At 31.7% G+C, this 14,830-nt stretch overlaps 1 protein-coding gene across 1 annotated transcript; it reads left to right on the top strand.

Moving 5' to 3' along the window:
- Nucleotides 1-178: 178 nt before the first annotated feature.
- Nucleotides 179-4,630, top strand: LOC108485194 (uncharacterized). Its single transcript, XM_053029696.1, has 6 exons — nucleotides 179-362; nucleotides 465-1,346; nucleotides 1,430-1,557; nucleotides 2,503-2,615; nucleotides 3,631-3,816; nucleotides 4,325-4,630. Exons 2-6 carry the CDS (start codon nucleotides 1,018-1,020, stop codon nucleotides 4,352-4,354), a joined length of 786 nt encoding a protein of 261 aa, XP_052885656.1. The 5' UTR covers nucleotides 179-362; nucleotides 465-1,017; the 3' UTR covers nucleotides 4,355-4,630.
- Nucleotides 4,631-14,830: the final 10,200 nt, after the last annotated feature.

Below are 14,830 nucleotides of genomic sequence, written 5' to 3'. Positions count from 1 at the left end.
TAAATGAAATAACCCAAATCTAACTCAAAATGGGAACTTAAAATTGGAACCTAAAATTATCAAAATCCAAAATAAAACAACTGGAATCCGATTTAGCCACAAAAACAATTGGAACTTGAAATGTTCCTTAATGAGACCAAGTGTCAACAAAAGGTAGGAGTGAAGAGCCATCAAAGATGAAAGAGAAGATAAAAAGGAAAGAGAAAGGAGAAAGGTGGAGAAGCCTGTGTTCTAGTATCCATCTCCTTCTCCTTTGTGCTATTGGGTTATATAGTCAGTCACTTATTGTTTCGTAGTGCCACGTGATGGGTCGCATTGGGAGGTTGGAGGTTAGATGCCAAACGAATATGACTGGTGTCATGGTATGTCTCGTGTAATCTTGTTTGCGTCCTAAGTTGTCCCAAGTTATTTTGTATTGACACTGTTATCCCTTGTTATGATGAGTGAGTCTGGTCGTCATACAGGTTATCAGTCGAGGGGTTCTTAACGAAGGCTATTAGCCTATGAATTTTCACGAGGGGTTCCCAACGAAAAATCTTCAGTCGAGAGGTGCCTTATGAAAGGTCTTCAGTTAAGAAGTTTCCAACAAAATACTGTCATAGTAGGCTTAAAGAAACTATAATAACAATTCCATTTGTATAACATTCCTAATCAATCCATTCCCAGTACCTTATCATTATTATCCCATTGGTTGAATTTGGATTTCTAGCTCTGGAAAGTAATGCTGCCATTTGTTAAAGAAAAAAAAAACCTTTTCCAAATGCTAAATCAAGCTTCTGGCTTGGAGGGATCTATATAGATTTCCTTTGATGGGTTTGGACCAATCAAACAGACGGCTGAGATAAAACGAAAAAAAACCGAGAAAAAAACAGAAAAATTATTTCTTCAATTTCAGCTCTCCAGAAAGTGGTGAGAAAATATCAACGCCAGCATTTTCCCTTGATTTTTTTTTTGTAATAAATTCCCTTTTTGGGAATCCAAAAAAGAACCCAACACAAAACCGAAAGAAGCTCAAACATGTTTCTGATAAGCTGTCCAAGCGGAGCATTGTCGGCTAAAAAATGTTCACTCAAATTCACTGTCCCAATTAAACCTTCAATTTCCAATTCCTCAATCCATAAAAGACCCAAATTCATCCCTTCAAGAAATCCACGAAAACCCCTTCAAATCACTCTCGCCAAGGCTGAAGGAGGCCTAGACTCTGCCCCTAAACAATCTTCCCCTCCTCCTCCTCCTTTCAACAATAGCGACGACACCGTTTTCGTTGGTCAAGATGATGTCCCTTTGGAAGGTGTTATCCAGTTCGAAAAACCCAGTTCTTCTTCTTCTCATCTTTCCAAATGGGGGTAACTAAAAGCTTTTTCTTTTTCCTTTTATTTTTAAAATTTATTTTTTTATTCTTTTAATTGTTTGGATTGTTATGTGACAGTCGAGTGGCTTTGCTTGCTGGTGGGGATGTGTTGGCTTTGCTTTTGTTTTCTGCAATCGGAAGATATAACCATGGTCTCCCCATTTTTGCAATGGATACAATACGTACAGCTGACCCTTTCTTGGCTGGTATTCTTTTAACTTTTACATTTCACTGTAATTTAATCATATTGGGCCAATTGAGTGTTAGCTCGGTTGCCTTTGGCAATCTTGCCCTTGCAAGAGGAAATGGGTTCAGGCTTGATCAAGGGTATCATGAGTAGTCCTAGACATTGTATAAAGAGTTATATTATAGGTATGGAGGCCCTTGTACTAGGATCCAAATTGCCAAATTGGTCCTTTCTGTAAAATATTCATTTATTTCTATTGTTAAAATTTTAATTTATTTTTACCGTATTGAAAAGCCTGAACGTTATAGATGGCATATTAAATGTATATCATTTTAGCATATAAGGACCAATTTTTTATATTAGAAATCGATATAATTTTTATAAGAAGGACCGATTTGCTCTTTGATCTAATGTATAAAGACTAATTTGCTAATTTTTTGAGTTGAGGGGGTAAAATAAAATCCATCTCCTAGTACAAGGGCCTCTATGATACTTTTACACATATTGTATTAATCAAAGACTAATTACCATTTAGGTTTTAATTGTCGGTTCATACTTGCCATGTGACATATGTAAAACATGTAAGATCTAATTGTAAATAAGTACGTATTAAGAAGACAAACAATATTGAAACAAATTTAAGAAGCTTATTTTTTTAACACATCAAATACAAGTTATACATGTTGTGGGTACACATTTATAATTTGATGTCTAAATATGCTTCATGTTAGACTTGAGTTGACACTTACTGATTTACACTCAAGCTAATAGCGAGACTGATGGAAGGACGTGATTGATATGGTACAGATACATTGAGGCCTCAATTAGAATATTTTGAAGTTTAAGATCCAATTTAGAATTTGGGTCATATTTTGAGAATGTTTAGTGCAATTCACCTCAAAGAAAAATAATAATAAGATTTTCATTATATAACTTATGTAAAAGTGGAATTGTGGATTGATAGGATGGTTTTTGAGTGCATACTTCCTTGGGGGCTATAGTGAGGATGGACGAGGAGCCAATGGTCTATCCCAAGCCCTTATTGCTGCTGCCAGATCTTGGGGTTTGGGAATTCCTGTAAGTTTCCATGTCTTGTTTTCCAAATTTCAACCATTCATATCACCATAAGTTCATAACAATTAGCATAAATTTGGGTTCATTTTTCTGTTTAACATTGGGAGAGGGTGATTTGAACTTGGGATCTCTACTATGATGAGAGGTGTGGCTACATGAACTTTACAATTATTCTTTCAGTTAAAGGTTCAATGTTGTACTTATAATACTTCTTAGAGAGCCTTAGAATATGTTTCATCATGTTGTTCTTTGGCTTGCTGCTCTAGTGATCCTCATATAATATTTTATCTTAGCCATGATTGTAAATCATAATTCTTCATCAAAGTATACCCAGTGAAGCTTTTTCTTTATCGTCTCCTTTCAAAGCTTTTTTTTATTGCCTTAGAATTTTTATGTTTGTCATGTTATTTATGACTTTCTGGTCTAGTGATCCTCATATAATTTTTTATCATAGCCTGGATTGTTAATCATACTCCTTCATTAAAGTATACTTTTTGAAGCATTTTCTTTATTGCCTTAGAATTTATATGTTCTATCATATTGTTTGACTTGCTGATCTAGTGTACCTCATATAATTTTTTTATCATAGCCAGGATTGTTAATCATACTCTGTCATCAAAGTATACCTTTTGAAGCTTTTTCTTTATTGACTCCTTTCGAAGCATTTCTTTATTGCCTTAGAATTTATATTTTCTATCATATTGTTTATGACTTGCTTGTCTAGTGAGCCACATATATAGAACCACATATATATATTTATCTTAATTCTTAGCTGGGATTGTCGATCATACTTCACCAAAGTATGCCTAATGGAGCTTTTCTTTATTGTCTCCTTTCAGAGTTAACTATAGACACACAGTCAACATATTGACAGATTACGGTTTACTAGTTACTTTTAAGTTGAATTCCCCCCCCCCCCTTCTTGTCTTTCTTTTCTAGTTGCATTGTGTAAATCTAGCTGGAAAGTGACAACTTATTTATGTAAATCATGTTTTGTTACTATTTTCTCTTTTGACAGTTGGGATTGATTATACGAGCTGCAACATCAGGCCATGTTCCGCCATATGCATTTGTTTTGGTAACAATGGGAAGCACTTCTGTTTTGCTTATTGGATGGAGAGCACTAATAGTAAGCATTTTCCCTGATGATACAAAAAAGAAGAATGATGTATATCGACGTGGCAGCCCATTTGAACTATTTGAGGTATGTGAACTTTTTCGTTATTCCCCATGTTCATGAAACAATTTTAAGCTTTGATCTTATGCTTGCAAGATCTTTGTAACACATTTGGTTATCTACTTTGGTTCAGAAACTGATAAATAACCTTAAAATTAGCAATGATCTCCTATATGATGGGACATATGTCATTCTAGAGCTTTCCATCTTTTTTCTTTGTTCGTTTTGGGTTTCAGGAAAATACTGAACCAAGGCGATATATATTTTGTTTTGAAAAGGAAAAACCTAAAAATCAAATCCAAACTGAAATGAGACCTTCTTTCTCATTAGTCTTCTTTGATTATGAACTGAAAGACAAAATGGTTTCAACTCCTGTTATCTAAATTTCAAGGATATACTCCTTTAGTATGGTCTTAAGTGCAATACTTTTACAATTTGAATTTACCATATGTACCTTTGAGTTGGTAGTACTCTTCTGCTCATACATGAAAAACACATTCTAAACTGAGATGTGATTACTATTTTAATTTTGCAGTTGCTCACATCATTGATACGAAGATGGTGATACCCGACAACCACCATGAGGTTGATCCTGTAAGTCATCAATTTTTACAATCTTCATGTATACATTTTGTACTAATCTGATGTAGTTCAAAGCTTCAACATTGTAGCACGATGATACAGTCCTGTGAATATCTGTGGTAATCGTCGTTAAAAGTGTAATAATAGTTCTATTCATGGAGAGTGTACTAACTCCCAGAACTGCTACCTTGCACTTGCATTATCATTTGTAAATCGGCTTTTCTTTTAAATGAATGTAGCAATATGATTTATCTTTCCATCCCCGCAGTTGACAAGCAATAAGAAATAACCAAGTTGGATGGTGATGCTACTATTCTTTATCACAAGGGAATGGTAGATGCTATTATTGTTGTTTGTTGAGTGAGAGATACAAGCAAGTAGCCTTCTTTTAGTTGTGCAAAAAGTACAAACAAAACAAAAAAAACTTTAGGTCATTCTTTGTTGTTTTAGTTGTACAATGCAGATTTGTCTACCACCGAAAGTCATATTGATGTTTTCCACCTTTTTTTCATTTTACTTCTCCAATAGAACATTGTTATTACTGTGAAATGCTGAAGAATGTTTCTCTGATTGCGTGCTTTATATATGCATGATAGTATAGGAATTCATTGAAAATCTGCTTATAGCCCCAAGTCCAGTGCCTGCATTGCTGGATACATATAGAGTGGGGCTTTTTAAGTTGAATGTTTGTGGTATTCGATTGTTTTGAGTTACTGGTAGGGATTTAACTATACTACACACTGTGTCTTGTTTCTTAATGCCATGATGGTTCAAAATATGAAGCCTTTGAGGATATTGCTAGAGGGCTTTATCTTTTTGTTTAATGTTGTAGGTTCCATGCTGATTCAGATCATTGAGACATTCATAAGGATTTATAACTACATGTCTTGGTGGGACATTCATTGACATCTCTTACAAATGCCAGTTAAAAGTTTTTGTTGTGTAATGAAACCACTAATGAGGGGAATTATAAACAAACCAAAACATCGTGTGTTACGTGATCCAGTTGGATCCTGTAAATTAAGAGTAAAAAAAGAGGCTTTGTCTGCATGAGGAAAGATACGTACCCACCATGTGTTTCAAAGGGAGATTCTTCAGCAGATAGGCATTAGCAACTTTGATGGATTTGACAAGGCCCTTTTCAGGTAGCAAATGGTATATAGGCAATATGGGGTTGGATAGGGATCATTTCATCGGCTATGGTGGTAAATACAATAGTGGAGCCAGTGAGTGGAGTCTCTAACATCTTTAAAAGATAAGCCGTCACAATGAAGAGGCCGTCTTATTTGGATACTTTGCTCCATGAGGAGTCCCATCAACATTAGAATATGTTATACATGACCAAAAACAGTGGGTTTTTTCATTGGTTTTCTTTTGTTTTTTCTCTCTAGGCAACTAATGGCCCGGCTCCAGACCCTCTTTGGGTATTTTTCTTTGACCATAATTCATTTCTTGATGTTCTATTTGGTTAACCCATCAGCTTATCACATCATCGTTCGGTGTTATGACTTTTGACCCTCCACTATCTCCATTGCCATCCACTTAAGTACACTGTATTAAGTTGTATTAACCCCTTTTTTAATACAAGAAATGCACTTTCATCTTCAATGCAAGTTTCCTTATTTCTACTTGGAACTGTTCTCTTGAATTTCCTTTTATTGAGTGTTTCTCTTTTGTCCGATTGTTTTCAATTCAGCTTAAGTTTGCTTGCCAATTACATAGAAATAAAAGGGTATCAAAATCACTAATTCATGATGAGTACGTAAAGGTAGCATGAAACATTATATTAAAAGTTAAATTATATTTTATCTGTTTTACTAAAAAAAAGGGCAACTGTGCTTGTTGGATCAACGAAAAATGATTTTTTTTTAAGAATTTTATCTATTTTTTTAAAAATTAGTCTATGTATGTTAGTATAAGGTATACATAAAATGGCATATGTAATTATCCGATTATTCCATTAATTTTAATAGTAGAAATGATGAAATTTTTAGTCTAAATAATCAGTTTACTTTTAAATTTAACAAACATGAACTAGTTTATTTATTTATTTAGTAAATGAGGGTAAAATGAAATATAACTTTAATATAGAGAATTATATAATACTTTTATCTAGTGAACGAGGGGTAATAAGTTTGATACTTTTTTAGTATGGTTTTGAGTTCTTTATCTTATGGATGAAAAAACATGTTGAGAAAGCTTGCACGTCAAAAGCTCGACTTTACACCCAGCCGAAGCTCTGGTGGCTATTAAACATAGGGTGTTAGACAAAAAGGAAAGGGTACCAAATCCAAAATCCAACAAATAAGTTGGAGAAGATGGGGGGGGGGGGGAGGGAGGGAAAGAAGTGGAAAAAACTAATAGCAATGGACAAAAGAGAGAGCTCTTAGCTTTAATTGACAATTAACTATGATCACGTGAAGAAGTTTTGAAATACTATGAAAAAAAGGGGAGGATGCTTTCCTTTTCTTCACATTCCTTGCAAGTCAAAAACATGTTTGGTCTTAAAAAACCAACATTACTACAAAAAGAAACATCCTTCATAGGTTTTCTGCCATTAACAAGCAGAAAGAGAGAGTAAAGGAAATAAGTTAACATTTCAAAACCCATATACCATTCAAAATAACAACATTAAAGGCACATGTGGGACTTATGGGGTATCTTGGAGAAGTTACTGCTGAAAAAGTAAGCCCCACATCCCCCATTCCCCATCCACCATTCTTTATTTCTCTTGTTTTTTATTTTGGAATTCTTCCATACCAAAAGTTATTAATTACCCCTCCCCTTCTTTTTTCACTCTTTTGGCAATTAATAGAGCCTAGAGAGGATGTCTTTAGGATATGGCTTGTTTAATTGATTTGTTTTGCTTGATTGAGGATTATAAATGATGAAGTTTCTTTTGGTTTGTTTAGGTAAAAGCTAGGTTGACAAAAAGAAGAAGCTAGTGGTCTATTTTTAAATATACATCAATGCCAAGCTGTCCCTCAACTTGCTTATCTCTCAAAAACTCTCCTGAGGAAACAAAGAAAAGAAGGAGAGAGAATCTAAGTTGATTACGACATGACATATGGACTTAGATCTTTGATATGTCACCACTGGTTTTTTTCAAAGGGAAGCTATAAAGTAAGTGACAAATAGGGAAAAGTGTATAGGAAGGTAAGGGTTTAAAAACAACTTTAAATTGTCAGGTTTGCAAAAGGGTCCTCTTAGTTAAGCCTTATAGAAGGATACATATGAGAGAGAGATAGAGGTATAGGATATTTAGCAGCTAAAATAAACAGCTAGCGAGTTACTGAGTCACAGCTGTTGCTGTCCTTGTGAAAATTTGGGGTATATCAATCCATCTATCTCTTAATCTCACTTTCCTTTTTCCTCTGTTGGCCCCTCTTATTGGCTATTGGCTCTTGTTGTGGATCTTTCATTAGATTTTGTTTGGATTTTGTGTGTTCTCACGTGATTCTCATAACTCCCTTTCCCCACATTTAAGTCTCAAAGTCTCAGCTACACCACCTCTTCCTCAGACAGGGTTTTAGCAGCACTAGTTCAATAAGTTAAACCATTAGTAAATGCATGAATTTCTCCAATTATCCTTGGGATTTTGGTTTGTCTCTAGAAGGATTTTCTTTTTTTCCCTAATGATCCTACATGGACGAACAACTACCAAGCAAAAAGCTCAAAGCTGGAAGCAGCCTGTCTTCCATATCTTGTTTTAAACATTTTGGTCAAATTATGTTTTGGTCATTCTACTATATTTAAATTGTGGGTTCAGTCCTTTGGTCTCTACTCTTACAATTTGATTCGAATCGAAATAGTTAACTACTCCATTTTAACTGCTAATATGAAATTTTCTTAAGAACCCATGTCAACATTAACATTTTAAACGGATGACAATTATTTGATCTAATCCATCGTAATTTACCAAATATTTTCAAATGCTACTTGGCTTGCCTTGTCTTGTCTTTGAGTCCGCAGTAATATTCTCTATGCATTATCTCTATTCTATAGGAACTAAGCTGAGGGAAAACTCATGTTTATTGCATTTTATTGTTTCTAATTGATGGTTGCTTTAGAACACATCTTTGCCCATGGATTTTGCTGAAAGCTGGTTCTGCAGAGAATTAGAACCACATGATTTGGTTATGATTATTACTTAGTACATCTGTTTTAGTAACTTGATACTATAATTGTGGTCTTTTATTTCTTTGACTAATTGGGTTTTATGTTTTGATAAATTTTTAGTTTTCTTTTTATTTTTTATCATAACTTTTCAAAAAGTTAAAGTTTTTGAAAAGTTATATCGATCAAATTACTCTCTTTATTATTAAATCAATTAATTTAATCTCTTATTTAATATATTTAATAATAGAGAAATTAATTTAATTAAATTTCTTTATATCACCTTTAAAAAACATTTAACTATCGATTTTTTATACCTTGAGTGGTAAAAGTGTAACGTCTTTTAAAATTTCAGATTCAAATTTTATGACTATAGAAAACACTTATTAAAAAACTTTAACCTTACTTTTTATTTAAAAATTTGACTCAAAATTTAATATAATTATCGAATACAAAAACACCCTTTATTTAGAAATTTGACTCGAAATTTAATATAACTATCGAATACAAATAGATATAGGAGTTTAATTGTTTCCTCAGTTTCAAATTCTATGTCACAAAGTCCATATTGTCCTTTGGAAACACAATAAAAAATGGACTGACTCCCACTGAGGATAAAAACATTTTCTAATGCAAACTGTTTTCTACTGTTTTTGTCTTTTGAAACAGTGATTTCTTTTTCTCTTTTTTTTTTTTTTCCCTTTTACTGCAGATTGTAAGGTCCACATCTCTGACTAAAATACAAACCCTGCATGCATATTCAACAATGGGACAAAATTGGTTCCTCTTATTGTTTGCTTTTTTTGTTGATTGTTTCCCTTAAATATATATACATATATTTATATATTACATTACATTTACAATTTTCTCAACCATTTCACTTAAATTAAGCCTTTGATAATGGAGAAGATTAACATGTGTTTCTTCTAGTTGTCTACTGTTCAATAATGGACTTCAATATATGCCTGTATAATTGTGTTGCAGTCAAATATTTGCTTATTTCTTCCATTTCACTATATATATATATATATATAGTGTTACTAGATCACAGTTACTGTTCAAAGTACTGCAAATAGTGAAGAACAATATAGATTGCAAATATAGGTTTTGGCTTTTGCTTCTCCATTTTTTTTTTCTATTTTCCTAGCAGATTGGTATTTGTTCATGTTATTCTTGTTGGTTAAAATTTTACATATCAATTTCATTGGGTACATTTCTTTGAAGCATTTAAAGGATTGCAGTTGGTTCATCTGATTAGTTGGATTAAAATATTGAAATTTTGATTTAGCCGATCAATTTCAACCTTGATTAACTGATCAAAACCGACAACTAAGCAATATAACCTATTATAATTTCCTACAAAACCATCACAATTAACTCGATTAAAAGACATTGATTAAGTTGGTTTGAACCGACTTTTACTTGCCCCTAAATTAAGAGCGACAATAGGGGCATGCAAGGGCTTTCATCTTTTAAAATGAATTTTTTTTTTAAATCTCTTTAAGTTCGTAAAATTATGATTTAATCTTTATAAAAACAATAATAAAATTACATTTTAACTCTTAAAAAATTAATAATTTAATTTTAACCTCAAAAAAATTCTAATTTCACCTCTACCTAAAAGCATCCATGTTTCTTGCATGCTCGAATATAAGTATAAACATACAAACTTCCAAATACTTTCTAAATACATTAAATGCTTAAAAATAAAAAAAGAATTACCCACTTTCCCTTGAAGTCGAGTAATGCATATGTATATCAAGGCACAATGCCATGGACCAGGGTGAGGTGGGGTTGAAGATAATAGTCTAGGTTTGCTTCTATATAACATGGAGTTATTTGAAGCATCCCTGTTCCACATCTATACCTATTGCATATTTAAATACGCAATACAAACCTCCAAAAAAACTTTTTTAATACATTAAGGGTAAATTACACCTATAGTTATTAAAATATTTAATAAATTTACGTTTTAGTCACTTAACTTCAGAAAGTTACATAGTTATCGAACTATTCAAAAATTTTTATTTAAGTTATTGATATGTTAAAATTGTTGATGTATAACCTTTGTTTCTATTGCCACACCAATCAAAAATTCTCATTCCACTTTTTTTCTGTAGTTTTTTTTATGAAACAACTTTATTGTCACGAATCTGCAAATCAGAATCCAAACCATTTTCTTATTCGATCCCTAGCACTGGTCGTCAAATCAAATTGGATCAAGGTTTGTTCTACTCACCAAATTGTCATTTAGAGCTCGCTAGTCAAACTTTAAAAGAAAATTTTAACAGCTTAGTGACTTAAATAAAAATTTTTAAATAATTCAATAACTATTTTATAATTTTTTTAAAATTGAATGACTTTGAGTGTAGTTTACAGGAACAGCAACTACCAACAACCCTACCACAATTGCTTCTCACTGAAAAGGTTGGTGGAAAATGAAAGAGAATTTATAAGAGAGAGTGGAGGCAGCTCTTTGCCAAAGGGCCCAAAGCCATTCATTAATTCATCAACGTTTACACAAAAAAAATAAAAAATAAAAAATAAAGTTCAGTGCTTTATATATTTTTTTCATGGCGATGTGTGGGTGTTGATGTATTCACTCATGATTGCAATATAATCAAAAGAATCAATCACTCATCTTTCCCTCCCACCTCTGTGCTCACAACTCAAACAACTCAGTCTTTCATTGAAGGGTTTCAAACCAAAATGATTTACATTTGAATATCTGTCTCCATGATTACCCCTTCTTCATGCACATCTCCCATGCATGAAAATATCCCCCACTTTCTCTTTGCTGCTTTTTATTTTTTATTTTTTAAAAATTAACCTTAGTAAATAACAAACCTAGATAAAATAAAATGAAACAAAATAAAATTGAATTAGAGGTTAGACCGATTGATTCACGAATCGTTTGAAACAGTTGATTAAGCCGATTAAATTAATAATTAAATTGAATTTTTTATTTTTATTTTTTAAAAATAATTTATTTAATTAAGCTAGACAAACTGATTGACCAGTTAACTATCAATCTAATTTCTAAAATTCTTGATTTTTTTCATACTAATTTTTCAACCCACAAACTAAAATTTCAAAAATTTACTTGAAATGCATAAAATTCATTACTACTATCCAACTCAAAGCTTTAAAAAGATAAAGAGTTGCTTTGCTTTTCTTTAGCCACTCCAAGAAATTCAAAAGGAAAGGTTGACCATCAAAAAGGGGGAAAAAAAAGCAACCCATTAATTAAAATTCAGCAACAAGAAAACCCTAAAGTTGATGGATAATTTTGTTTAATTTTGCCTAATTCATGATAAGTATAACATCATTGACCTTAATTAAAAGACTACTACTATAGCTTGTGCAATTAAGGAAATGGTTTGGTATCAATGACGAAAACACATTCTATTTCATAAAAACTTTGGAGGTTTGGCAAATATATCATAGAAGTCCCTGTATTTTATTTTAGATTACATTTTAATTTTCTTATTGAAAAAGTATGTAAATTGATTCTTATATATTAGATGAAGTAAAATGGTTCCTCTATTAAAATTATGTTGTTAAATGCCTATTTTATGTATTATACATATGTGATATAATAATAAATTTAGTCCTCAACATTTATATCTTTATTTAATTTGGTCTTACTATTTTATTTGGAGCGAATTGGCTCTAACATTGTATTATTGATGTAACATTATTTTGTTTTATATATCACATCAATAAATAATTTAAAAACATAAAAATATTAAAACAATGTAAAAATAATAAAATAAATTATAAAGGATTTTCACATTTTAAATAAAAAAATTTAAATATTTAAAAGGAATTTTTATATTTTAGAAGTTTAAATATTTAAATTTTTCCAAAAATCATATAATTTTTTTTCTATTCAAGTCCAATCCAACTAAAAGTAGAAGAAGAATTTTATGTTCATATAAGAAAAAAAGTTGTCCTAATTTCTACTTAAAAAGATAAAATTTTAACAATTTTAAATTACATGAAGACAAATATAGTGGAATTTACGTACTTTAGTTCCACAAATCCAAAGTTTAAACTACTAGCTGTGTAAATATTAAGTGTTTTCACCTTCTGAAGTACCGCTTGGTTTATACGTCCAATTTGGGAAGCAGAAATGTGTGGATGTCTATGAACCACCACCATTTTCTCCTAAACAAGCTTCAAAGGAAGCCATGCCACTTGATCCTTTAATTATTACATGGACAAATGCAACAATTTCATAAATTTCCAAGCAAACTCACAAGCTTAGTGGAATAACTACAGTACTTATGTTGAGTCTTATCTTTTTTGGCATGGGTTTTATTGTCAATGCAAGAGGATATGAGATCGAATCTACTTAAGTGCATTATATTCTTATTTATGGGTTGGGGTGAGACTATAAATAATTCTAGATATTGTATCAAAAAGAGCAGATATAATTAGAACCTATAATGAGATTGTTAAAACAAATACAGATTACCTTATACGATAATTATAAAATTTAAAAGAATAATAAAATCTTAAAGATTTAAAAAATTCATAATTTTGGAAAAATTAAAATTCTTTTGCAATTTTTAAAATAGATATTTTATTGAATTTTGAAAAACTTTTATAATTTTTGAATTTTATTTTTTAAAATTTTGAGATTTTTACATAATTTTGAGTTGTAATGTTTACTTTATTATTTTTAATAATTTTTAAATTAGTTACTAATATGATATACAAATTAAAATAATGTCACACCAACAATGAAAGAAAAAGGGTCAATTTGCTCCAAATAAAAGAGTCGAGGTCAAACTGAATAAAAGTGTAAAGATCAATGGATAAATTTGTTATTATACCTTATATATAAAACACCAAAACTAGCATTTAGTGGCACAGTTTTAACGGAGGGAGCATTTTGCTCATTCATTTAATGTACATGGACTAGTCTACTTATTTTTCTGTAGAATGACCAAAATGCAATATGAAGTATAGTTTAAGGATTGTTATAGCACTTTTACCTACTTAATTTGCAAGTTATTGTTTGTTGGGTAAACTACACTAGCAGCCACCCAACTATTGGTGAGTTTATTTTTGGTCACCCAATTACAAAAGCTTATAAAATGGTCACCTAACTATTTGATTTACTTTTTTTGGTCGCCAAGTGTTAAATGACTAATATAAAGTTGACATAGTAGTTTTTAAATTCGGCATGGTAATAACCTTTAACCCTCAACATTTATACATTGTGCCAATTTAGTCTTTAATCTAAAAAATTAAACCCTTAAATTTAAATATTGTGTAATTTGAACCTTTTTTCAGTTTTGCTTTTCTTTATGACCTTTTTCAACATTATCTCTACGTTTGATTCAATAAAAAAAATGAACAACAACAATAAATAAAAAACCCAAAAATTGAAAAAAGAATAGCAAATTCAATTGCTTGTTCTCGAAGGAATAGTCAAACATTGTTTTATCTTTCTTATTTGCATCTTATGGGCCATCTGATATGCTTATTTGGGGTCATTTGCTATAGGGTTGCTACTTTACAAAGTTCAATTATAGTTGGCTTTTGTTTAGGTCTATTGGTTTGAGGCTTCACCGATTCTTTTAATGGGCTATATGGAAACTTAAAACTCTTCCAAAAATTAGGTTGTTTGCTTGGTAAGTCGGTGATGCTCTGTTGCCTACAGCTATCAAGATTGCCTTAACCACGTTTATAAATGATGCCAATTGTAGTTTATGTAGGAGCCTACTGAATCTATCTTACAAGCGCTAGATGATTATCGGGTATCTCATCACACCCTTATTTTAGTCGGTATTCATAATGCTCATCTTAATAATGTGTCAACTTATGGAATTGATCGGCTTGAGAAAACTATGCAGTTTTTTGATAATGAGACCTTTACATGCTTATTAGTGTTGCTTTGGAATTTGTGGAATGAACGTAATAATGTTGTGATACACGATGTTTTCTCATCCCTTTAGCTTATACTAGCTCTGGCAAGAAAGTTACATGCAGATTTTAGGCTCCATAATTTTATTTGTCATCCATTACTATCACACCAGCCAAGATTTATACGTTGGGTACTACCCCTAGGGGGATATTGAAGGTTAATGTTGATGTTTCATTTATCTCCAACAATAATTGGGTGAGTGCTGGGGTGATGGTGCGAGACGAGGATGGGATGGTGCATGGGGGTCTAGCAAGTTATGTGCTTGATTATGATGATCTAGCTTGGGAGGAGATTCGGGCCACTACTTCTGTAACAGCTCGTTTTCAGTGAAATCAGAATAGTGGTTTTGGGACTACAAATCCGAGTCAGAAAGAAAATTTATTTTAATATTATTCCATGGTCTGC

The sequence above is a fragment of the Gossypium arboreum genome, chromosome 6, assembly GCF_025698485.1.
Source record: "Gossypium arboreum isolate Shixiya-1 chromosome 6, ASM2569848v2, whole genome shotgun sequence".
NCBI lineage: Eukaryota > Viridiplantae > Streptophyta > Magnoliopsida > Malvales > Malvaceae > Gossypium > Gossypium arboreum.
This window is presented reverse-complemented; position numbering and strand designations above follow the sequence as displayed.